Source organism: Dreissena polymorpha, chromosome 5, assembly GCF_020536995.1.
Source record: "Dreissena polymorpha isolate Duluth1 chromosome 5, UMN_Dpol_1.0, whole genome shotgun sequence".
NCBI classification, from domain to species: domain Eukaryota; kingdom Metazoa; phylum Mollusca; class Bivalvia; order Myida; family Dreissenidae; genus Dreissena; species Dreissena polymorpha.
Window position 1 is genome coordinate 35,887,476 of NC_068359.1, and position 27,816 is coordinate 35,915,291.

At 35.6% G+C, this 27,816-nt stretch overlaps 1 protein-coding gene across 7 annotated transcripts in view; it reads left to right on the plus strand.

Annotated features, from left to right (window-relative positions):
- Window positions 1-27,816, plus strand: part of LOC127881621 (uncharacterized) — a 64,477-nt gene that overhangs the window by 6,817 nt on the left and 29,844 nt on the right. For 4 of the 7 annotated variants that reach the window (XM_052429674.1, XM_052429671.1, XM_052429673.1 and 1 more), the window contains 10 exons: window positions 2,002-2,166; window positions 2,575-2,626; window positions 3,428-3,559; window positions 4,808-4,938; window positions 8,854-9,055; window positions 9,396-9,589; window positions 11,925-12,005; window positions 12,222-12,315; window positions 12,619-12,792; window positions 14,313-14,437. The exons of 1 other annotated variant lie outside the window; for it this stretch is intronic. In XM_052429674.1, coding sequence (XP_052285634.1) covers window positions 2,002-2,166; window positions 2,575-2,626; window positions 3,428-3,559; window positions 4,808-4,938; window positions 8,854-9,055; window positions 9,396-9,589; window positions 11,925-12,005; window positions 12,222-12,315; window positions 12,619-12,792; window positions 14,313-14,437 — 1,350 coding nt within the window. Of the gene's footprint in view, window positions 1-2,001; window positions 2,167-2,574; window positions 2,627-3,427; window positions 3,560-4,807; window positions 4,939-8,853; window positions 9,056-9,395; window positions 9,590-11,924; window positions 12,006-12,221; window positions 12,316-12,618; window positions 12,793-14,312; window positions 15,270-15,634; window positions 16,366-21,043; window positions 23,442-27,816 lie in introns of those variants that run through there. 2 more of the 7 variants (XM_052429678.1, XM_052429677.1) reach the window with 2 other exon arrangements.

Consider the following 27,816-nt stretch of genomic DNA (forward strand, 5'->3'; position numbering starts at 1 on the left):
ATGTGTTTCAGTACATTCGATTTTATTAACGTTCTACGTTTCGCATTTATAATTTATGTATGACTATTGAAATCGACAAAGCTGTCCACTTTTGAAACACAATCTTCGTCACGTTAAAAATAAAATTAAGCACACACAATTACTTGTACATAAATCTTTATTGAGTAATTAGAACTGCCTGTGTCTCCGACTCGTAAAGCGATTTGTGGTATTTTGTATTTTCTTCAAACTAATGTTCAATAAAAAAAAACTGTTCGGTACAAAAGAACTTACACGCAAATGTTATTTAACAGCTTTGTCGCTGTACAAGCAGACATCAGTAAATAGGTGAGCGAAATGTGGATGTCGAAGCAACCTGGTACTCCATGAATCAACTAATGGTATCAGCATAATCATTTTGCAAGAATGTGTGTTTACAGGCAAGTGTTACTTCAAATAGTAATACATGAATTTAATGTGAACAGTGTGTTTCATGCGGTAAATGGACATAACACAAATAGTCAAATACTAGTACCTTTTTTTCCGACTTGTTCAACCTTGTTCGCGATTAATTTCGATCGCATATACACCAAACGCCGCATTGACTTTTGAGGAATTGAATAATTGGGTTCGGGTTTTATGGTAGTTTAGATATTTGACAATTTAATTGTGCCTATCTTTGCATTTTGCATTGCATTTAGTTTAACATCCACGTGGATTATCGATGGCATTTTAATGCTTACAAATTTACAATATAATGCACATATCAATTGAACGTTAGAAAATTATTATAATTATGTTTGCATATCGTCATGAATTATTTTATTTTATCAATCGAAAGAACTATAATATTCAGGGACGTTTGTATTATTACTTTTGAAGTAAAAATATAAAGTTGGGGACTAGCAGTTTATAAATGTTCACCATAACGGGCGAACTACCCATATCAATAGGATGCAAATTATTTAGTCTTTGTCCGATAATTTATCTCGTGACATTCAATTTACCAATTTTGAAGAAAGCTTGCATGTATTAATCAATATTAAAAGGAAACAAATCCGTAGAAAAATTCAAAATTGGCATGAGCATCACCTGATAAGGTCTATTTTCTGCACATATATCAACGAAATACTTATTAAAGGGGCCTTTTCACAGATTTTGGCATTTTTTAACTTATTCATTAAATGCTTTATATTGATAAATGTAAACATTGGATCGTAAAAGCTCCAGTAAAAAATCAAGAATAAAATTAAAAAAAGGATAAGAACATTGCCCGGAGCAGGATTCGAACCAGTGACCCCTGGAGTCCTGCCAGAGTCCTGAAGTAAAAACGCTGTAGCCTACTGAGCTATTCCGCCAAGTACACATACTTGTCGTATTTTATACCTTATATAAGCAATCTTCGTAGTTTCACAAAATTTAACGGCAAAAACAGAACTCTCCAAATTATTCAATCGTTTCGCGTTGCAACGCTTTATAATTTTTAGGTTTTAAAATCGTCAAAAGATGCATATAATGGCTATATTAGACCATGGTAAATGTTCAGTATTACTGTTTCCTCACAAATATCATAACTAAAACGGAAATTTGCGAATCTGAAACAACTTTTTACAATTTTGTCAATTTACCAAAGCGTGAAAAGATCCCTTTAAACATGTATTCCAATATTTACGAGTGCATGTTTTCAGAATAATACGCCATCCATAAAACACAGGGCACGGTGGCTCAAAACTTTAACGTCCTGTTAAGGTACCAGTCTGTTAACTTCAGACAAACAAATTAAAGCAATGTTATCAGCAAATATTTTCAAATAATTCGAGCAAACGTTTTTTTTACAATTAACACATACATTAAATGGCTAACATGCAATTTAGTCACGTAAATAACTTAATAAAAAAATAAACGGCTGTTAACTGGACTGGTCGTTAAAGATTTTATAAAAGATCCACACATAAACATTTATTGATAGATCTTTGTGTTGATGAACAAGGCACAGACCGTGTGGTCACATTCTATCCCCAGATGACCGCCGTGAGCCTGTGGCTACTCGTTGCGCTGCTGGTTACAGTCTGTACACCTTCGCTGGGACTAAAGCCCCAGACCGCCGAGCAGCAACGGCGTAAAGAGCTGCTGCGAACAGAGCTGGACACATGGCTGGGAACATGCAAAGGAAGCTACAGTATGAAGGTATGATGTGTTTTTATATAAGAAATTGACCAATTGTCTACAAACAAAAACAAATTGTGTGAAAAATGTAACAGTGGATCCTCTTGAACGACGTTGGAGATGAATGTTGATACCCGTTATATCGTTCACAAAGTAAAAAAAACAACAACGTATTGCCATGTAATGTATAATCAGCTGCATTTCAATTTATTCCCTTAAATATGTATATTTTTACGATATGTGAACAGAATGAAACAATACATATGCAGTTAACAAATACAATAACACCTAATTAAGCATTTTTATGGAACAACAATATAAAACGCTTTTGTTCACAGAATTACTGTAAATAACTGCGAAGATAAACATGTTTGCTACATGCTAACGTGTCTAAACCGGTTTCTGGTATGTTATTTTCTTTATTTTTAGGCGATCGGTGCAACAAAGGTCGCAGTGTCAGAAGTCAAGGTTATACGACACGGTAGGAAATACTTTCCATTCATCGTGAACTATCTTTAATTACCTTAATCAAGGGACCATCATGCAAGTGCGGCTGATCTGACATAACATTTAAGATTAGTGCTATATCTATTAAAACTGCCTACAGTAATTAGTGATCTTCCATTTACACATATGTCCAGAAACTCATATTTAAGTACGTGTGGAAATGAGTCTTAATTACTGAATAGTGTGCTTGTACTTATTATAATAAACAGCTGAAATGCATGAATACATAAATAAACATATGACATAGTAATAAATCCTATTAAATGCAATGCGACAAATTCAATAGTGGATTGAAATGTTGTTAATTCTTTTTTAATCAGAAGCAAATAATTGGTGTTTAATAGGTACATGAACGCTCACCGTTATTAAACATAAGACCAAAACATTTAACAATGAAAATGATTTGAATAATTTTTATGAGTGACCAGCATGAAATTTTACGCGTTTAGGCATTTTAGACCATTTTGCGAGAATTTGTACTCTTACATTTTATTTTAACCCTGGTGGGTTTACGATTAAACATAACGATTTCAACAGCCTTGAAAGATCATCATCTAAAGAACGTTCATGTGCAGTTTCGGGAAATTCTGCCAATTGCATTCGGAAGAGTGTTTCAAATAAAGAGTAAATAACGGAGGCACGGACTTAGAACAAGGGACGATCAACAAAACTTACCATGAGCACGCCGTGCGCGATTGAATTACAACTTTAAAGAACGCCGTAAGTCACTCTTAAAAGTAAGAACCATTCTTACATATTACCATTTTAATTCAAGGTGTATGCAGAAAAATTGCTAATGGCACGTTCGAAAACGGTAAGGGAAAGATACGTGTTGAGAGCTCGCTGCATGTGGCGAAGAAATCAGACGACTACGTCACAAACATCACGTGGACGTACTCGTCCAAAGGTAATGCAAGAGAGGTCTGGTAGCGCTTAACAGTATGATGTTAAGGTTTTCAGTGAACACATACACGTTCATGTCAAAGTAAGTATAAAACAGCGTCGGTGAACGCTTTTAAAGCGGGACTGCACGATTGTGTCAAATATTTATGAATTTATATAAAATATGTAAAAAAACTTATTATACATATATTTCAATATAAATTAACATGTGTCGAAAAATGCGAAATAAGCCAGATATTTAATTCTGAAATAGAAAATGTCTGTACAGTTGAATTCGCCAACATGTAAATCATGCATGTACGATGTGAATCTAAATTTAGTTTTACGGATAATTTCCTGCAACGATATCTATTCATACAACACACGAACACTAACTCCGATCCGAATAAAAAGATGAATGCTTCGGTATTGTAGGAAAATATGTACGAAATATCTTCGTCACAATCGGCTCGGGGCGCCAATTTGTCTTTGCTGCATTTTAGGAAATTCGTCTTCAATGTATATTTTTTCTTGCCTATTTTGTGTTATTGTAACATATTTTGTATCAATATATTACAATTGAACACATATAACAATCGTGCAGTCCCGCTTTAACAACCGGTAACTTGGTTCAATATCCATTCTTATTCAATTTCACTTTGTGTAGATTCAATTAACAATCGGTCTAAGAGCAACACCCCATTTGCGCAATGAAAATCTGTTTATGTAAACTCTTTACACATCATTTTTACCTGAAGGATGTGGGATTGGTGACTTTCAATTGTTTAAGAAGTTAGCTCTTTTTTTCGGTACCAACAAAGCAGTTGTATTTTACTGACAACGCAGTTTTACTAGACCCACAATTTAGTTCTACTAGACCCACAATATAGGTCTACGAAACACTCAATGCATCTCTACTTTTCACACAACGTAGTTCTACTAAACAAACAATACATACACTACAGTTATACTATACTCCAAACTCTATTTTACACGCAATTTAATATATTGTACACGCAATGAAGACCTGCTTTACCAACAATGCAGTTTTAGAATACACATTCAGTTCTGTTATACCCAACATGCAGTTCTTTGAGGTGAACCGTATCAAAATGTAGTTTAAACTGTACCCATAATTGAGGTCTTCTACACACACAATGCAAATTTACCAGACCTACACTGCAGTTCTATTCTATGCAATATTATACAGCAATATAACACTGTACTAATTATTCGATTCTACCGTATCCACACTGCACCTCTTTCCCTATAGATGCGACCATTCCTGGGCGGTTTGTCGTTGCGTTGGATTTCGTCGACTTCGTCGACTACAAAACGTACGCTGACCTGGACAGAGTCTGCATCGTGTTCAACATGACCAAATCCAAGTCGATTGAGGAAAATGTGAGTGAAATACAGATATAAGCATGTCTCCTTTTTTTTCAAATTGTTTGTTTATGACGGATATTTAAAAGGCCCTTAACTCAAGGTTTGGATAATTGGTTTATTCAATATATACAATAGACAAACGGTCATGAGTATACATGATCAAAACATAGTAACATAGTAACATATATAAAGGCATGACATGTGATCAGTATTGAATTTCTTAATGAGCCGTATTGAGTCACTAAGCGCCGATGTCTCTTTTTGTTCCTTAATTCTGATTATAAACTCACATGCACTTCAAACGGAAAACAAATTCTACATAATGCATAAAAAACCTTCATGCAAGACCCACTGACACTTCCGGACTAAATGCAGAGTGAGGTTTCATCGCGTTGCACATGCAAAGGAAGAAAGCGAACAATGTCTTTTGTTTAATATTGTTTTCTTTTAAGGACAACATGATTGAAAAAATCGGGCCAAGATGGCCGTATATCGCTCATCTTAGTATGTGGGCTAGACCAGTTTCGAAACAAGGTGCATGATTTGAAAACTCGTTGTAAAGGACCACACTCTGATGTTACATTTAAAATATCAAAGCTGTGTCCTACACAGGCAGCATTGAGAAGGCCTACAGCACCCACGAGAAACTCCCAAAGACCAGTCAGCCCAAGGTCAGTGTTCTCTGACGGGAACCTCCTCAACGAGAGAGCCGCAGTCGTGAATATGTGGACTTAATACTGCAGCGACCTCTTCAACTACCCCCTTCAATCAGACCTCTTTCTCTTTCATAATGATCCCAGACCAGAAGCGGACGACGAAAGTCCGTCCATATTAAAGGCAGCGGTGGAGGAGGCATTGCTCCTCCTGAAGACAGAAACATCTCCGGGCTTGGACAACGTCCCTTGTGAACTGATTAAACATGGAAGAGACGCAACGACTTCAGCAATGCCGGTTTTCCTCCTACCTTAAAAAGGGCAACCTCAAGCTGTGCGAGAACTATCGCACCATCAGCCTCATCAGCAAAGAATAACTCCCCATCATCCTCAACCGATTGAAACGTAGACCGAAGGACTAAAGGCAGAAGAGCAGGCTAGATTCAGAGCTGGGCGGAGCACAGTGGATAAGATATTTAAGTGCAGAGTCATTATTGAAAAACACCTGCAACAACAACGTGAGCTCTTTCACAACTTCATAGACTTCGTGAAAGCTTTCGAATGTGTGTGACATGATGGCCTATGACAGCTTCTGATAGGGCTTAGCATTGATAAAGGGCTGGTGCAATCCATCCAAGAACAAAAAAGCCAGCAGCGCTGTACTTCTAAATGGACAGATAGGTGACTTTTACAGGACATCAGTGGGCGTCCGTCAGAGTTGTCTCCCCTCCCCCGTCCCCGCGTCCCGTTTAACATTTTTCTTGAGCAGATAATGCAGGATACTCTCCAAGACCACCACACCTGTATCTCCATCGATGACAGAGCCATCTTCAACTTGAGATTCGCTGATGACATTGATCTCATAGGTGATACCAGCAGTGTACTCATAGATCTCGCAAACAAGCTGTACGATAGCGCAGGTAAATATGGGTTGGAGGTCAGCAAGGAGAAGTTGAAGATCATGGTGAATAGCACGAACTACACCAGCACAGACATTCACATGAACGGCGAGTGACCACCTTCAAGTACGTAGGAGCAAACCTATCCAAGAAAGGTACCAGCAACGCTGAGGTCCGAATAAGAATGACCATGGCGAATGCAGCGATGGCTAAACAGAGCAGATTATGGAAAAGCAGCTCCATCAGCATCCCCATCAAGTTCAGGCTCTACAAGTCCACTGCAGTCTCTATCCTACTGTGCGGCTGCGAGACCTGGTTGCTTCACACGGACAGGACACAGAACGCAGGATACAGGCCCTTGAACACAAGTCTCTCCGAAGACTTCTCCGCTTCTCCTGCCCGGAGCACAATACCAGCGAGTAGGTTCGGAACATTACAGCACTTGTTTGCACAGAGCCCGTCCTAACCGTCAAGCGACGAAAGCTGGCTAGGTTTGGACAGTCATCAAGAACGACTCACTGTGCAAGACTGTGGTCCAGGGAACTCTTGAGGGTCTCCGTCGAGGCCGTCAAAAGAAAAGCGGGGTGAAAAAAGAGTGGACGTCCTTTCTCATGGATGAGGTACTCAAGAGCAGCCCACAAAAGACCTGACTTGCGGAGGATCTCTGTCATTTCTCTCTCTCATTTGCCCCCAACGGCCAGATCGGCCAAGGGAATGACGATGCTAATGATTATGATAGAGGATTGCCGTACGATTTTTAAATTTTTCTCTTTACACATAGAAAGAAATAAAGTTACCCGTAGGTTGGGGCCAATTTTGAATACAGGGTCATGATATGAACACACTTTGTTGCTGACTAACATACATATGTAACGTGCCAAATACCAAATTTCTTGGCCTTTAGAGATTTTTAAAGTTTAAACTATATACATTGTACATACATGGTGGAACCACTGTTTACCCCCAGGTGTTTTGATTTGGACCAACTTGGAAGAGAACCAAAATAGGGTGTGACATTCCAAATACCAAACCTCTGGGTCTGTTTGAGCATTTTTTAAGTTGTTATGATATACATATAACAAAAACAAGTAATTCCCAAGGTTGGAAGGATCAATTCGAATACAATTTTAGGAGATATTTAATATGGTTTATACGTGCATTTTCCCAAGTTTGATAAAATCCGTTGTTAAAAAAATGAAACATTATATAAAAATGAAAGTGTTGCGTTAGAAGTGCATTTAAACATATATTACAGCATAAATGCACCATAACGGATATGCCTTTTTGAGCTTATACCTGGAGACGGTTGTATTTGGCGCCGTTTTGGTTTCATATGTCAGAAGTAGTTACTCGTTCTTTTCAATGTCTACACACTCACATAATTTTTCCACATTTTAGGTATCACTGATGCTCCATTTGGACTGCATTCCTCTAGTTCTTTATTTCAAATACTTATTCCGCTATTTAGGTATCACTGATGCTCCATTTAGACTGCATTCCTCTGGTTCTTTATATCAAATACTTATCCAACGATTTAGGTATCACTGATGTTCCATTTGGACTAAATTTCTCTAGTTCTTTATTTCAAATACTTTTCCCACGATTTAGGTATCAATGATTTTTCATTTGAACTGCATGCATCTAGTGCTTTATTTGACAAACTTATCCCACGTTTTAGGTATCACTGATGTTCCATTTGGACTGCATTCCTCTAGTGCTTTATTACACATACTTATCCCACGTTTTAGGTATGACTGATGTTCCATTTGGACTGCATTCCTCTAGTGCTTTATTTCACATACTTATCCCACGTTTTAGGTATGACTGATGTTCCATTTGGACTGCATTCCTCTAGTGCTTTATTTCACATACGTACCCCACGTTTTAGGTAACACTGATGTTCAATTTGGACTGCATACCTCTAGTGCTTTATTTCACATACTTATTCCACGTTTTAGGTATCAATGATGTTACATTTTGACTGCATGCATCTAATGCTTTATTTCACATACTTATCCCACGGTTTAGGTATCACTGATGTTCCATTTGGACTGCATTCCTCTAGTGCTTTATTTCACATACTTTTCCCACGTTTTAGGTATGGCTGATTTACCATTTGGACTGCATTCCTCTAGTGCTTTATTTCACATACTTATCCCACGTTTTAGGTATCTCTGATGTTCCATTTGGACTGCATTCCTCTAGTGCGTTATTTCACATACTTATCCCACGTTTTAGGTATCACTGATGTTCCATTTGGACTGCATTCCTCTAGTGCTTTATTTCACATACTTATCCCACGTTTTAGGTATCACTGATGTTCCATTTGGACTGCATTCCTCCAGTGCTTTATTTTCCATACTTATCCCACGTTTTAGGTATCACTGATGTTCCATTTGGACTGCATTCCTCTTGTTAACACGCCGGATGTGCTGATGGACGTGCAGATCTGGAGTATTTTGAAGGGCAAGTTCTCCGATGGACGGTGTCCCCGGAAACGCCGCGAAGTGTCGCTCGATCGCAGCAAAGTCTGTGAGACTATCGCTTGCTCCGATACAAGGAGTATACCAATCTCGAAAAGTACGTGTATTAAATTTCTGAAGTTGGTTACAATTCGGTGCCTTGTTTGTATATTGTTTGCACATATTCTTTATGAAGTTTTCTGGCCGTCAATAAACCTGATGATAAATACCAGTTGAAAGATTTTCTACATCACTTATCAAGAATTCTTTCTTTTTTAATATTTTATAATTAAAAGGACCAACGTCTATTTGCATGATAAAATGACGTCAAAACAAAATCAAGTACAGGTGTGTGTTTTTCAAATTACATGAAAATGTCATGATACTAAAGCACGCGTTTTGTTACACAACTCTAAATATGCACAGGCTATTGCTTACTATGACGACCATATTTATAGGCTCTCACAAGGGGGAAATATGCGCGTGCTTCCGGGAGCGTCACGGGAAGCCCGTTCTGACCTGGACTCACGACCCGGCGAGTCGAAAGTTTAACATAAGCCTCACCAACATCCCTCCTTACCTCGAAGGTGTCGAAATTGAAATCGTGAACAGCAATAACACCGTGTACCATGAAATTCTGAAAAAGGTTAAAGTAAGACTATTATTATTATTATTATCATTAGTATTATAATTATAATTATTATCATAATTAGTGTTATTAGAGTATCACATTTCAAATGATTCGCTTATATAAATGCCGTTTTGTGACTTAAACAATATGCCGATTTCGCTCAAAGGATCGTTTTTTGATCTTATTATTGAAAGACTAGGTAGATAAATAAGTATTAACTGTTTATTAAAAAAATATATACAAAGAACAAGATTGACAAAAAACCCTGAAGAAAGGGAGTTATGGTCCGTGTACCGTGCATTTCCCCCTGTAAGCCCTCAACCATTATATAAAGTTTCATTTGAATCCCTTCAACAAGATAAGTATTGATGCAAAGCATCAAAGGGCGTCGGGAATTTCAGTGTAAAAGGCACTCAATGAAGTTACATGGAACGATTTTTTTTCTACTGTAAATATTAATATATTTGGCCGATTATTTTAAACAAAATAGAAAAAGATACTGGTATAACCATTATCGATGATTTTGTGTAATAACCCCCAAATAACCATTATCTATGATGTTGTGTTATAACCCCCAAATAACCATTATCTATGATTTTGTGTTGTAACCCCCAAATATTTCATAGTTCATTTTATTTACATTGGTTTCCTTTTTTTACTGGCATCCGTGTGTAGTTTTCATTAATGGAACAGAACTGTGTAGGTTTTTAAAAATCTGCTTCATCTTGTAAGCGTTATTTCATATTTTTCTCAACTTCAAGGGGAGATGATTCTGAACTTATTCTTACGTTGCTCATTTACGATAGGGGTTGAGTACTCATTGATATGAAAACACTGTAAAAGTTTTAATGTGTTTACGAACCCCCCCCCCCCCCCCCACCCTCTCACACTTATATTTCATGAGCATAATAAAAACAAAAAATGGTTAAAATAAAACAGCATATTTATTTAAACTAAAATGTCTACATCAAAACAAAAAGTTAACATAGAACACAAATAAAATAATTTGATTCTACTGGGGCTCGAACCTTGGGCCTCTCACATGTTAAGCGAGCGTGTAACCACTACACTACGGAACCGCTTCAAAAATCACCTTCTAACTAAGATATTAATAAGCTATTATTAGTCGGTTTAAATGTAAACCCGGAAGTTTAAACGTTGAATAGTGAGCGGGGTTAAAGGTCCATACCAAAGGGTCCATACCACTGGCAAGATACGGGTCAGGCCTGCGGCCTTCTATATGTGGTTCTTAAAAATAATCTGTAGGAGGACTTGATAGTAATGAGACTGGAGTGCTGTGATGGTGCTCCTCATTGATAAGCGACTGCTTCCTCTATCAAGACTCATTATTACAATTAATAATATGTGTCGCGTTTCGCGCTCTATAGCGCCTTTATTAGTAACTAGGTGGTTGCTAGGATAGTGGAAAAAAGAAGTTTTGTTTTTATACAAAACCAGAAACTTTCACTGGTTCGCGTATTTGCCCAGTCCCTGTGATCTTTTATTATTGCCCAGTCCCTGTGATCAGTTATTAATTAAAAGAATTAGCTTTGCATTATTGGCAATAAATGATGTAGTAAATGTAATAGGCACAAATGCAGTACTTATTTACACTAATTTACACAAAAAATCACCACTATGCAAGATATTCTGACAACAAAAATATATCCATTGGTCCGTAAAATAACTTCTCCTCTCATAAGCGAAAAAAACGTACTACATACTAGTCGCCGCACTTCAGTGCGACGCCAATAATTCAGGAGTTTTGCTCCACACAAGAATTAAAAAAATCATTTCACAAATTAAGCAAAGGGCAATAAAAATACTGACATAAGAGTTGTGGTTATTTTACTTTGCACTTCCTCTAAATGTCATCTATCGATGTACACTGATTTATAAAAATACCTTAAATCCAAGGGCGTTATGCTCCGCACAATAATTGACTAAATGGTAATATCTCTGTACATCCTCCAGTGAGATTTATCGTTCAAGCAATTTCCCTTAAAGCCGTCTATAGTGACATGGGGTTTCATTTGACTCGCTTTCAATTCTTTCGAGTTATTCTCTCCGTAAAAGCGGGACAGATGGACGCATGGAAGGACGGACAGAACGGCGGCTGGAAGGACGGACGGGCGATGTTATTCCTTAGTGCCTCCCTTAAGCCGGATACAAATTATGCAGTATTACATGCACGTTAAAAGAATATGGAGCACAGCATATTTACTGTTATATCATTTAGTAAAACTGAAAAGTTAAACCAGTTGAACAAATCTCATTGATAATACAATAGCACTCGGCAATCTAAAAGAAACACTTTCTGTGTTTGCCATTATAACGCCGTATGTATATATTTCAGAATGATGTATTTGTATTTGGTACGAATAGCCTTATGGCGACCTCTTACAAGTCCTATCCAACGGGGAACTACTCTGTCGTGGTAGGTAGACTAGGTACACAACAAAGAAAGCCAATAATGTCCCATCTAACCAAATTACGTTAAAATACAATAATTAATACGTCCAGTAAAATACACAAAACACTTTTGACTTTATGATCATTGTACTTTATAAGGCGTGTTTGTGTTTTTAATTTAACATTAACAGATAACACTAATCTTAAACCGCGAGTGTCTTGCGTTTATCGTATTCAACAGTTGAGCGGCAAGTGTCCTGCGGAGTCCCTTTCACATTACCACTTCTGTTCTGCGCAGGAAGATGTCTTCGTCAAATTCCCACAGTACATCGTGGGTAAGAAAAAATGGATCCCAATTGCGCCCAATCTCTTGTCGGATAACTCATTTCAGTTTTACTTGAAATATTCGTCGAAGTAGCGCTCTAATAATTTTGTTTTGAGAGATTGACATGCATGTCATTAGTATTCTGCGTATTAATGTAAAGGTGCATTAATATCACTTCCCTTTGATCGTGTTTGCATGTAAATTTTACTAAATCCACATCGACCATATGAAAAGTAATACATGTATTTCACTTGTAGAAAAACATGTTTAACTGTTTGTAAAAAGTAACGGCATTCACTTCCCTTGTTTACAGTGGATGACCCAGCGCCCCCTCCTCAGTTTTCCCCAGCTTCTGTTGTTACCATAGCAACGGTGGTAGGTGGTGTCGTCGTGATAGGCCTCATCACCACCGTGTTTTTCCACTACTGCAAATGTCGCCGTAAGGGAGCCAACCTTCCTTCTAGTGGGCATGAGCCATTCAGCACAGGTACCAGTATAAACTATCGTCTTTCTTACCATGTGTACGGCACAGGCACTCGGCCTTAGTTACTTCCCTGCTCCCCAAGCTCCTACCCTCTTCCAAACTCTTAAAATTGTCCATTTGTTATACAAAATAACAAGACCAACAAAGTTAGTTTAAAACAATGTTTTTTGTACTTATACAATTTTTTTTTCGACTAACCTTTTTTGTCTTGTTATTTTGTATAACAAAAGGACAATTTTGATAGTTTTCGGAGGAGGTAGCACCTGGGGGAGGGGGTAGTAACTAATGCCGAGTGCCTGTGGTGTACGGAGAGTGTAAAACTTATATCGCTTACTCAACTAATGTAAGATTGACAATTGTTATACGATATATGTATTTTTCGGCGTAAGCTGTATTAAGCCAGCTTTTCACCTCTCCTGACCTTTGTAAGTGTCCAATAAAATTCAAATAAAATTTCCCGCGGCTAGGTACGAATGAATACACTTCATTTATTCCATTGGCTGATTTGAGTATTTCACCAGAACATTGGAAACATATCCGCGTCTTTGTAACACTGTTTTACTGCATGAAACAATTTTATTTCTAATGAAAAGGCTTAATAGATAGAACAGTTTTACACTCAATTCTCGACATCAATACAGTTTGTGCGTGCACTTTTTATTTTCAGAGAATTACCAGCGCAACGCGTTTATATTTAAAAGCTATGTTCTCATATTTAGTACTTACTTCCATATTCTTGTCAACATGTTAACATGTAAAAGTATAAAGAGCAGTGGAAGCGAGGCCTCACTTTAATACATTGCATTTCAACCCGGGTCAATTCGCGGCCAGTGTATGAATGTCAGAGTTTATATACATGTCATCACCGGAGTTCGCGGTCAGTAAAATAATAGTTATATAATAAATACGCTATCCGTGAACTAGGTGACCTGGAATTTTCTTTAGACCAGAAATATGTAGATTCTTAATGTGTTTTCAACAATACAATGATAAATATTATTTTTGATTAATTTAACAATAAGTATTCCACCATATTGACCAATGTATTAAGCATGAGCGCGATGATTATCGATACTGTTAATAATCGAATCAAATAGCAATGCCCGACAAACCACTGAATCAGATTTGTTCGAAGAACGCGCCTATAAATACGGATACTTCTCGTGTGGCCGGTTGACTCGTATGTTTTAATTTCACTTCCATTCTTCTTTTGGTTTTCTGTTTTGTATCTATAGGTTTATGACCAGCAATATGTAATAATGTTAAATAAGCCGCGAAAACTCCGCGTAACATCCCGTACTGCGTGTGATGCAGCTAAGAACTGCACAGAAAAAAGACATTCGCTATCCTTGATCTGATTCATTGAACTATCAACGCCGTATATCTTTTTTAAAGATATTTCTTGTTTTAAATAAATATTATTGTTGATGCTGATGCGTAAGTTGTGTGTAGCATTTCGCGCTAGTGCATCAAAGTCTTTACATACAATCATATACATTAAGTATCAATCCTCTGGTTATTAGAACTCGTAGAGATGCCGCCTTCCAGTCTGAACAACACGGACGGTCACGTGACTGGAATCGAAGAAGACCAGAACGGCATCACTGAAACGGAAATGACTGAGTATGAGGAGGGTAAGAGGTTAGAGGTGACCCAACGTCAGCCACTGCTGAGCGATATTCAAAGCACAAGAGACGGAAAATATGATGCCGCAACTAATTGCGGATCCGATAAACCACAACACGAAACAATTTCAACACATAACCATTGTCAGACACATTTTATAAAAAACTGGGAGGTCAGTAGGTCAGGGGTTACTCACCTTTTGTCGCTGCTGAGCGATATTCAACGTAATCAATTTAAGGACGAAACATATAATGTCGGAAATCACGATGGATCTGAAAATCTTCGCCCTCCTTTTGGACACAGAACAATTTCAACAGAATCAACAGAGTACGGTTATCAGACACGTGCCGTTAAGCACGTGATCGGGTTATCGTACAGCGAAACTGATGATGACGTGTTCTGTGCAAAGAAAGAGAGACTCTTGCACGAGATGCGGCGGAATGGTTTGGTGTTTGATCACGTTTCCCAGCATAATTTTGCGGACCGAGCAACGCACTCAACGGAGCACACTGACATAGTGATAATCGTATCCAAAGGAATGAACGCACTGTGCTCCCCTTTGCGAGAACAGCAACAGGAATGGGACCACGCAAATTTACCGAAAACTGTGTTATTTGAACTGCAGCATGCAAAAGTGGGGGAATACGTCGTCCATTTGGTCTCACTGGAACATGATCGTTTTGAGGGCGAGAGACTGTTGTCACAGTTCAGGGGCCTCCTCGTGTACCCTAAACCGCCCGAGGGTGGTTTCATATATGATTACAATTTCCATGGCAACGGATTTGATTTCATCAGAGGAATGCCTTTTGAGGATTTTATTAACAAACTGTTAACATAAAGCACAGGCAATCCTGGTAAGTTTTTCAGTAGACAGGCGGCAAATACTCTTAACGTCATGAAAAACAGTAAAAAGTGGTAAATTTAAATCAGTTTTCTTCAGTAGATACAATCCTGAATGACTATCACGTTTATGAGAAGAATTATAGCAACTTGAATTAATAAAAAAAATCATCATATTTCATCGACATCATTATTACTATGCAATAATTAATATCATCTTCGTAACACTTAACATTCGTAATAGTGGGACATTCAATGCGTTGTTCTGATCATGTCGTGGTATCATTGTTGCTTTCTATAATAAAAAAATACATAAATACATTTATCTAAATATAGCCTAGAGTCTCATTTAATATTCACTTGAAATGTTATGTTTTAGTTATCTTTACCTTTACAGGTAAATATCTCAGTATTAGTTCTTATCTTTTTATATAATTCTTTTGTGTGTGTACTTTGCATTTTATAGACATATACACATATAAATGTGCTTTATATAATTTATTTTTTTCATTTAATATGTGCACATTATCATTTGTATATAATTCAACGTATATACCTCACTATTCTCACACGAACAATCATATAGGCATAGGCATTATTTTGTTGACTTAGATAACAGTTTAATTTGTCTTTGCTCGTTTGTAAAAATAATTATGTTTAAGTACACTTGATCTTGAAACTAGAAAACTATTTTACACAAATTTAAACTTAAATGCGTAAATTATTTTTTTTTAATTAAAATTGTACTTTAAATTTCGATTTTGAAAACTGATTACCATTCAATTGTTAGTATGAGTAACAAATCCGTTCTTCTGTTGTATTAAATTTAAATTTAAATCGATATTTTCAAAAATGATTTTCATAACATTCCTACACATACTTAACACAACATCACGTAATTAAGTGTAATACATCACACCGTTTTACGCCGTTTTCACAAAATGCTTACTGTTTATAAAACTGATGACCATTCAATTGTAAGTTTGATAAACACATTCTTTCTGCTCTTGTATCAAATTAAAAGTGTAACCGATATTTTCAAAAATATTTTTGCATTACATATATTAAAAACAAGATCATGTTTCTATAATATCATGTTTCACGCCGTTTTCAGAAAACAATACATGTCTGTGTTTGTGTGTGCTTGTTTTTTTTATTATTATTTACTGTATGTGTGTCAAAATGTCTCTGCTATATAAGTTATCGGGTAATTTTGCAATATAATAATATGCTATGGCTGTAATGTCTCGTGCTCAAACGCGAATGGTCAGGTTATAAACTCGCACTTCGCTCCCGTCACCTTGTAAATGAGCCTCGTTCTGGGAAAGGGTCTAAAGTACGTGAAGTGGTGTCCCATAATAGCCTGTGTATTTCGCACAGGCTATTCAGGAAAGACACTTTATGTCAAGAATGGAATTTCGTTGAGAAAAGACTTCGTTTAAACAAAAATTTCCGTATGAGTGGACAGTGTCGTCCCTGATTAGCCTGTGCGGAATACACAGGCTTATTCTAGGTAGACTCTTAACGCACATGTATTAGGACTGAATTTCCTACAACGAGGCTCAACTGTTTCATTTGTGCTGGCCATTTTCTCATTATGTTTGCTGCTCAGTTTTTAAATGCAGAAATATGTATTTATTTATGATCGTTTATAATGCAATATTCATATACTGAAACTCGCTTATTTATGTGTTTACTGATACAATTTATTAGTACAGTATAGGAGAAATCATCAAAAACTATCGGCATGAAGTTTAATATAACCATCTTCAATTGAACAGAAATAAACTTACTCAAAACACTAAGAAATGGTCCCTATACTTAGCAATACAATACTGGTTTGTAACATTGTGACCAATATTTAATAATAACAAATACTTTCTCAATGTTCATTTTGTATTTTACATTGTTAAGTTCAATTTTCCTTGTTTTAATATAGTTTTAATGTGAGTGTCGTTAAACAAATACGTTGATTCGCTTTTTGACATACCCGGTTTTCGGTAATGTTTTGCGTACACCATTTAAATTACGCATGTGTGTTATATTAATAAGTACATGCTGATGTTATGCGTATTCGTTCTACCTTCTTCTGCAAGCGGTATGTCTGCAAACTTCGTTCAAAACCCTGCTACGAGTCTTGTAAATATAATGTAATGTGTCCATTGCACGATTTAGAATCTCGCTGAAAACATTCCAGTTTTTTCATATTTGGTTGAAATTTCTACAGCTCAGTAATAAACAATAATACGATTGAGAAGTACGTGGAATTTCAAAGTTATCATTATGGGACAACTTAGAGACTCTTCTTAGTAATAAAAAATAACAACGCATCGCGATTTTACTAAATATAAATGTTTATAAATTTCTCTCTTTTTTGCTGATGTTGATGTTAACATCCATATGTATCGTTTATGTTTGTATTTATCTGAACCCTTGTTCATATATAGTTATATTGTGTTTTGATCTTCGTATCTTGTATATGGAGGAATAAAAGTAAATATATAAAGATAAAACAATTACATTTTTGATTTAATTTATCAAGGTATTTTATAGATATTGTTGAATGTCTTATACTAATGGTTCGATATCGATGCGCTAAAATGTATTTATATTTTTTTATTGCTTTTGTCTCTGTAACACATGTAAATAACAATGTCCAACGAAGTTTGTGATATTATAATTACAATATCACATTATAGTTTCATAATACCTTTTTGTCTTTTTATAAACTGTTACTTTTTGTTGACTCTGCAAATAAATACATAATGCTTAAAAACGAATGTTTTGTTATATATAATTACATCATAGGTTTACGAAGTCCAATTATTCTACTCGAGTAAATAACAAGGCCTATGGTAAGACATTGGTTGGGTTGTACATATCGACAACAACAATCGCCTTAATCACTATATACCACGCATAACTCAAGCAACTAAAACCACCAGCTTCCGATTAACCTTTTGTCCTTCAAAAGGCAGTGACTAACTGTCCTTCATTATAATGCTCTTCTTGTTAAATGACAGAAATTCTGATTGAGGCACAATGTCAGCTGTGACACTAAAGACCTAAGCAAAACACAAGCGTTTTATGGAGTTACTCCTATTGTAATTCGTTAGCCTTATCGTCAGCCAAAGACATTTACAATGACCATAGTCTCCGAAGCTTGCAATTCAGCTTGCACTTACGGTCAGATTTGAACTTAATGGTGGATGTTAAAAAGATACCTTCCAATGATATTTGCTGTTGCAATGAAATCGGGCGTTTGTGATTACCGAAGTATATGGCATTATAGTTGATTATAGCCTCGGGCGTTAGCATATTCTAATCTTCTTGGACGTTACCCCAGTGCGTCAGACGTTACAAATGACCATAACTTGGACCTAAGCAGTTATATTTGCCTCTTACATATGGTCATTTCGTTGCAAGTCAGTAAAAGTCACAACCTTGCACGTCAGCAATTATTTCGAACCTCCGAACGACTCTAGTCTTGGTCGTAACCAATTAGTCAATGACCATAGTCTCGGACTATAGCCATGCCATTATCATCGATTTCAACAATATCCACAAACTCGGGAATGAACTTCACACAACAGATAAATTGACCTTAGAATCTCACTTACAACAATGATCTTAGCCCAAATAAGTAGCAAAAACCTTTATTTCAGACGTTAGTATTGGCCTTTGCCTCGGACGTTAGTATTAAATGACCTCTTCCTCTGACGTTTGAATGAAAATAGCCTCTAACGAAATATTTGCTTTAGAGTCTGACATTAGAAAAAAATTGTCACATTTAACGTTGGACGTAAGAAATAATTGTAATCTAAGAATCGGACGAACGCAATGAACAAAGCCAGAGACCTCGCAATTATAACTGTCGGTAAACGGAGATCAGGGTTTCGACCACGTGCATTTCCACGTGAAATTCCAAATGACGAACCCACCAACAACATTAACTCAGAGCACGGATTGGATACCAACCACGTGATTGATGACGTAGAAGCACGACGCGTAACACCGAACAGAAACCGACCAATCGCTCACAACACGGACCTAGGCGAAGATGACATATTTTCTGACGGTTCTGTCATGGACTAGTTATAAATAGGAATGAAAACCTGTTTAATTTTAGTGTTGTTAGTTGGAATATTGCTGGTTTAAGTAAACATGTTGATAATGCAGAATTAAAATAATCTTAGGTCATTTGATATAGTTCATTTAAGTGAAACATGGGGAAAAAAGTATCGGGGAATTTAATACAAATTTGGACTCGTATATTTGTTTCGATCATGTCAGAAATTTAAGTTTAAATAGTATTCGAAATAGTGGCGGGGTGTGTGTTTTTGTCAGAAGCCATTTAATGAAACTTAATATCGTGACCCGTATTATGAACTCATTTTCTGACTGTATTGTATTATATCTCAAATGTTCATCTATATTTAAATCAAATGATATTATCATGTATTTTGCATACGTTTCAGAAGGGTCCCCTATATATGACTCACACAATGATAAGAATGGTATATCGATTGTATTCTCTAATTTAGAAGAGTTAAAACTCCTATACCCAAACGCATCGATATTTTAGCAGGTGATTTTAATGCAAGAACAAGAGATTTTATAGATTATATACAATATGACAATTTAGATTACATTTTTGGAGAAGTCGATTACGAAGGTAGTTTATTCGACATACCACGAGCAAACAAAGATAAATTTCGGATAAACAATTTTGGCAGATCTCTAGTAAATATGTGCTGTGTTTTTGATACTCATATTTTAAACGGACGATTCCCAGGAGATAAAGATGGTCAATTTACATGTGAACGATGGAGCTGGTGTGGTTAATTATATGATTGCATCATCTGAATTGTTCGATCATATTAACGATTTTCAAGTGCTTAACCGTGGCGAATCCGATCATTTTCCGATTACATGTCATATGTACAGCGAAACTGATGATGACGTGTTCTGTGCAAAGAAAGAGAGACTCTTGCACGAGATGCGGCGGAATGGTTTGGTGTTTGATCACGTTTCCCAGCATAATTTTGCGGACCGAGCAACGCACTCAACGGAGCACACTGACATAGTGATAATCGTATCCAAAGGAATGAACGCACTGTGCTCCCCTTTGCGAGAACAGCAACAGGAATGGGACCACGCAAATTTACCGAAAACTGTGTTATTTGAACTGCAGCATGCAAAAGTGGGGGAATACGTCGTCCATTTGGTCTCACTGGAACATGATCGTTTTGAGGGCGAGAGACTGTTGTCACAGTTCAGGGGCCTCCTCGTGTACCCTAAACCGCCCGAGGGTGGTTTCATATATGATTACAATTTCCATGGCAACGGATTTGATTTCATCAGAGGAATGCCTTTTGAGGATTTTATTAACAAACTGTTAACATAAAGCACAGGCAATCCTGGTAAGTTTTTCAGTAGACAGGCGGCAAATACTCTTAACGTCATGAAAAACAGTAAAAAGTGGTAAATTTAAATCAGTTTTCTTCAGTAGATACAATCCTGAATGACTATCACGTTTATGAGAAGAATTATAGCAACTTGAATTAATAAAAAAAATCATCATATTTCATCGACATCATTATTACTATGCAATAATTAATATCATCTTCGTAACACTTAACATTCGTAATAGTGGGACATTCAATGCGTTGTTCTGATCATGTCGTGGTATCATTGTTGCTTTCTATAATAAAAAAATACATAAATACATTTATCTAAATATAGCCTAGAGTCTCATTTAATATTCACTTGAAATGTTATGTTTTAGTTATCTTTACCTTTACAGGTAAATATCTCAGTATTAGTTCTTATCTTTTTATATAATTCTTTTGTGTGTGTACTTTGCATTTTATAGACATATACACATATAAATGTGCTTTATATAATTTATTTTTTTCATTTAATATGTGCACATTATCATTTGTATATAATTCAACGTATATACCTCACTATTCTCACACGAACAATCATATAGGCATAGGCATTATTTTGTTGACTTAGATAACAGTTTAATTTGTCTTTGCTCGTTTGTAAAAATAATTATGTTTAAGTACACTTGATCTTGAAACTAGAAAACTATTTTACACAAATTTAAACTTAAATGCGTAAATTATTATTTTTTAATTAAAATTGTACTTTAAATTTCGATTTTGAAAACTGATTACCATTCAATTGTTAGTATGAGTAACAAATCCGTTCTTCTGTTGTATTAAATTTAAATTTAAATCGATATTTTCAAAAATGATTTTCATAACATTCCTACACAAACTTAACACAACATCACGTAATTAAGTGTAATACATCACACCGTTTTACGCCGTTTTCACAAAATGCTTACTGTTTATAAAACTGATGACCATTCAATTGTAAGTTTGATAAACACATTCTTTCTGCTCTTGTATCAAATTAAAAGTGTAACCGATATTTTCAAAAATATTTTTGCATTACATATATTAAAAACAAGATCATGTTTCTATAATATCATGTTTCACGCCGTTTTCAGAAAACAATACATGTCTGTGTTTGTGTGTGCTTGTTTTTTTTATTATTATTTACTGTATGTGTGTCAAAATGTCTCTGCTATATAAGTTATCGGGTAATTTTGCAATATAATAATATGCTATGGCTGTAATGTCTCGTGCTCAAACGCGAATGGTCAGGTTATAAACTCGCACTTCGCTCCCGTCACCTTGTAAATGAGCCTCGTTCTGGGAAAAGGGTCTAAAGTACGTGAAGTGGTGTCCCATAATAGCCTGTGTATTTCGCACAGGCTATTCAGGAAAGACACTTTATGTCAAGAATGGAATTTCGTTGAGAAAAGACTTCGTTTAAACAAAAATTTCCGTATGAGTGGACAGTGTCGTCCCTGATTAGCCTGTGCGGAATACACAGGCTTATTCTAGGTAGACTCTTAACGCACATGTATTAGGACTGAATTTCCTACAACGAGGCTCAACTGTTTCATTTGTGCTGGCCATTTTCTCATTATGTTTGCTGCTCAGTTTTTAAATGCAGAAATATGTATTTATTTATGATCGTTTATAATGCAATATTCATATACTGAAACTCGCTTATTTATGTGTTTACTGATACAATTTATTAGTACAGTATAGGAGAAATCATCAAAAACTATCGGCATGAAGTTTAATATAACCATCTTCAATTGAACAGAAATAAACTTACTCAAAACACTAAGAAATGGTCCCTATACTTAGCAATACAATACTGGTTTGTAACATTGTGACCAATATTTAATAATAACAAATACTTTCTCAATGTTCATTTTGTATTTTACATTGTTAAGTTCAATTTTCCTTGTTTTAATATAGTTTTAATGTGAGTGTCGTTAAACAAATACGTTGATTCGCTTTTTGACATACCCGGTTTTCGGTAATGTTTTGCGTACACCATTTAAATTACGCATGTGTGTTATATTAATAAGTACATGCTGATGTTATGCGTATTCGTTCTACCTTCTTCTGCAAGCGGTATGTCTGCAAACTTCGTTCAAAACCCTGCTACGAGTCTTGTAAATATAATGTAATGTGTCCATTGCACGATTTAGAATCTCGCTGAAAACATTCCAGTTTTTTCATATTTGGTTGAAATTTCTACAGCTCAGTAATAAACAATAATACGATTGAGAAGTACGTGGAATTTCAAAGTTATCATTATGGGACAACTTAGAGACTCTTCTTAGTAATAAAAAATAACAACGCATCGCGATTTTACTAAATATAAATGTTTATAAATTTCTCTCTTTTTTGCTGATGTTGATGTTAACATCCATATGTATCGTTTATGTTTGTATTTATCTGAACCCTTGTTCATATATAGTTATATTGTGTTTTGATCTTCGTATCTTGTATATGGAGGAATAAAAGTAAATATATAAAGATAAAACAATTACATTTTTGATTTAATTTATTAAGGTATTTTATAGATATTGTTGAATGTCTTATACTAATGGTTCGATATCGATGCGCTAAAATGTATTTATATTTTTTTATTGCTTTTGTCTCTGTAACACATGTAAATAACAATGTCCAACGAAGTTTGTGATATTATAATTACAATATCACATTATAGTTTCATAATACCTTTTTGTCTTTTTATAAACTGTTACTTTTTGTTGACTCTGCAAATAAATACATAATGCTTAAAAACGAATGTTTTGTTATATATAATTACATCATAGGTTTACGAAGTCCAATTATTCTACTCGAGTAAATAACAAGGCCTATGGTAAGACATTGGTTGGGTTGTACATATCGACAACAACAATCGCCTTAATCACTATATACCACGCATAACTCAAGCAACTAAAACCACCAGCTTCCGATTAACCTTTTGTCCTTCAAAAGGCAGTGACTAACTGTCCTTCATTATAATGCTCTTCTTGTTAAATGACAGAAATTCTGATTGAGGCACAATGTCAGCTGTGACACTAAAGACCTAAGCAAAACACAAGCGTTTTATGGAGTTACTCCTATTGTAATTCGTTAGCCTTATCGTCAGCCAAAGACATTTACAATGACCATAGTCTCCGAAGCTTGCAATTCAGCTTGCACTTACGGTCAGATTTGAACTTAATGGTGGATGTTGAAAAGATACCTTCCAATGATATTTGCTGTTGCAATGAAATCGGGCGTTTGTGATTACCGAAGTATATGACATTATAGTTGATTATAGCCTCGGGCGTTAGCATATTCTAATCTTCTTGGACGTTACCCCAGTGCGTCAGACGTTACAAATGACCATAACTTGGACCTAAGCAGTTATATTTGCCTCTTACATATGGTCATTTCGTTGCAAGTCAGTAAAAGTCACAACCTTGCACGTCAGCAATTATTTCGAACCTCCGAACGACTCTAGTCTTGGTCGTAACCAATTAGTCAATGACCATAGTCTCGGACTATAGCCATGCCATTATCATCGATTTCAACAATATCCACAAACTCGGGAATGAACTTCACACAACAGATAAATTGACCTTAGAATCTCACTTACAACAATGATCTTAGCCCAAATAAGTAGCAAAAACCTTTATTTCAGACGTTAGTATTGGCCTTTGCCTCGGACGTTAGTATTAAATGACCTCTTCCTCTGACGTTTGAATGAAAATAGCCTCTAACGAAATATTTGCTTTAGAGTCTGACATTAGAAAAAAATTGTCACATTTAACGTTGGACGTAAGAAATAATTGTAATCTAAGAATCGGACGAACGCAATGAACAAAGCCAGAGACCTCGCAATTATAACTGTCGGTAAACGGAGATCAGGGTTTCGACCACGTGCATTTCCACGTGAAATTCCAAATGACGAACCCACCAACAACATTAACTCAGAGCACGGATTGGACACCAACCACGTGATTGATGACGTAGAAGCACGACGCGTAACACCGAACAGAAACCGACCAATCGCTCACAACACGGACCTAGGCGAAGATGACATATTTTCTGACGGTTCTGTCATGGACTAGTTATAAATTGCAATGAAAACCTGTTTAATTTTAGTGTTGTTAGTTGGAATATTGCTGGTTTAAGTAAACATGTTGATAATGCAGAATTAAAATAATCTTAGGTCATTTGATATAGTTCATTTAAGTGAAACATGGGGAAAAAAGTATCGGGGAATTTAATACAAATTTGGACTCGTATATTTGTTTCGATCATGTCAGAAATTTAAGTTTAAATAGTATTCGAAATAGTGGCGGGGTGTGTGTTTTTGTCAGAAGCCATTTAATGAAACTTAATATCGTGACCCGTATTATGAACTCATTTTCTGACTGTATTGTATTATATCTCAAATGTTCATCTATATTTAAATCAAATGATATTATCATGTATTTTGCATACGTTTCAGAAGGGTCCCCTATATATGACTCACACAATGATAAGAATGGTATATCGATTGTATTCTCTAATTTAGAAGAGTTAAAACTCCTATACCCAAACGCATCGATATTTTTAGCAGGTGATTTTAATGCAAGAACAAGAGATTTTATAGATTATATACAATATGACAATTTAGATTACATTTTTGGAGAAGTCGATTACGAAGGTAGTTTATTCGACATACCACGAGCAAACAAAGATAAATTTCGGATAAACAATTTTGGCAGATCTCTAGTAAATATGTGCTGTGTTTTTGATACTCATATTTTAAACGGACGATTCCCAGGAGATAAAGATGGTCAATTTACATGTGAACGATGGAGCTGGTGTGGTTAATTATATGATTGCATCATCTGAATTGTTCGATCATATTAACGATTTTCAAGTGCTTAACCGTGGCGAATCCGATCATTTTCCGATTACATGTCATATGTATATGAAGTATATTGATGACATAAATATTGTCAGTAATAACCAAGGTAAATTATCGTATTTTAAAAAGTATAAATGGAGGAGTAAATTTGAACATGTCTTTCTAGATCGCTTAAAAAGTTAGTTTGATAAAAAACAGCCAAGCATTGATTAGCATTATAGATGAAAACATTTATGCAGCTATTGATAAAATTACGTCATTTTATCACGAAGCTGGCGAAGTCATGTCACAGTCTCCGATGAAGAGAGACGAACAACCGAAATGGTGGGACGAAAATTGTAATTCTCTTAAAATGCAGAAATATTAGTATTTACATAAATTTCGGCTTTCCAACTCATAAATTGATCTAAGGGAATACAAAAATCGCAGAAACACATTTAAAAATTACTGCAATAACAAAATGCGGGAATTCCAAACAGAAAACAGAAGGGAACTTATTAATAACCGCAATAACCCAAATTATATGTGGACAAAAATTAAACAAGCAAAACAAAAAATATGCACTGACATAAGTATAAGTCCAAATGATTGGCGAAATTATTTCTCTGATTTACTATATGATAATAACGCACCACCCATTTTATTAGACGATATAGCTGTAGATCCTGCTATTAATACAATATCCCTTAATTCACCGATCATTTTATCAGCAGTCGAAGAGGCCATTAGAAAACTGAAAAATGGCAAAAGCTGTGGTATAGACGGCATCCCATCAGAATATTATAAATATACTTTTGACATTTTAGCACCATATCTTGTTAAGATTTTTAAACAACATTTTTGAAACCAAAGAATTCCCGAATTCATGGGGGAAAAGTATTATCTGTCCTATTAATAAATCAGGACCAACACATATGCCAGAAAACTATCGTGGAATATCACTTACAAATACAATGTATAAAATCTTCACGGGTGTCATTAATAAACGATTGTACAAATGGGCAGAAACCAACAATAAAATTGATGAATCACAGTCAGGTTTTCGTACTGGTTACTCAGCTATCGATAATATATTCTGTCTACAAGCTATAGCTCAAAAATATCTGTCAAAAAAGGAGGTAGATTTTATTGTTTATAAATTGACTTCCGCAAAGCCTTCGATAAAATCAATCATCATGTACTCTTCCAGTCCCTACAAAGAAAAGGCATACATGGACATTTTTTAAATGTTTTACTTAATATGTATACATCGCTGTATTCATGCGTTAAAATTCAAAATACGAAAATCCAATCCGACGGACACTCTTTGTTTTCACATGTAAACATAACAGATTTTTTTTAATGCAATATTGGAACCAGGCAAGGTGATAAAACCAGTCTAACGATTTTTACATTATTTATCGGTGAATTATCTACGATGTTACGAGAGAAATGTGGAAATGGAATATTCATTACTAATGAAATATACGAGATTATATGTCTAATGTTCGCCGATGATGTAGCTAGCTGTGCCGAAACAGCAATTAAATTACAACATCAATTAAACGTTATTGACGAAATTTGTGCTTTAACTGGAATGGAAATTAATCTACAAAAAAACAGAAATAATTGTATTTAGGAACGGTGGACCTTTAATACATTACGAAGATTGGAGTTTCCGGGGCACGCGAATAAAAACTACAACTATTGATAAATACACGGGATTAATGTTTACACCAAAATTATCTTGGAGCGCTACTCATAAAAACTAAGTGCACAAGCACAAAAAGCATTTTTTTTTCTATTTACAACTATAAACAATCATTTGGGTATTTCCCGACTAAAGAATTATTTATATTGTTTGATAGTATGATCAAACCAATTTTCTGTTATTGATCACAAATATGGGGTTAGGAGTATATCGACTCAATTGAAGTTGTACATAACAAATTTTGTAAACGAATTTTGCATGTTAAAAAACCTACTAACACATGTCTTGTCCATGGTGAATGCGGACGTCTCCCATTATGTGTTACCTACTTTGTCAATTTTATAAAATATTGGTGTACGTTACTAACTATGCCTAATCATAGATACCCTTAACAATGTTATATAATGTTAAAAGGGCTTGATGACTCCGGAAGAAAATGTTGGGCTTCAAAAGTCAAAACAATGCTATTTCGTTATGGATATGGAAATGTATGGATAAGTCAAGAAATTGGTGATTTATTCATTAGACACTTTCGCCAACGTATTATTGATTGTTATACTCAAAACTGGCAAAGTGAT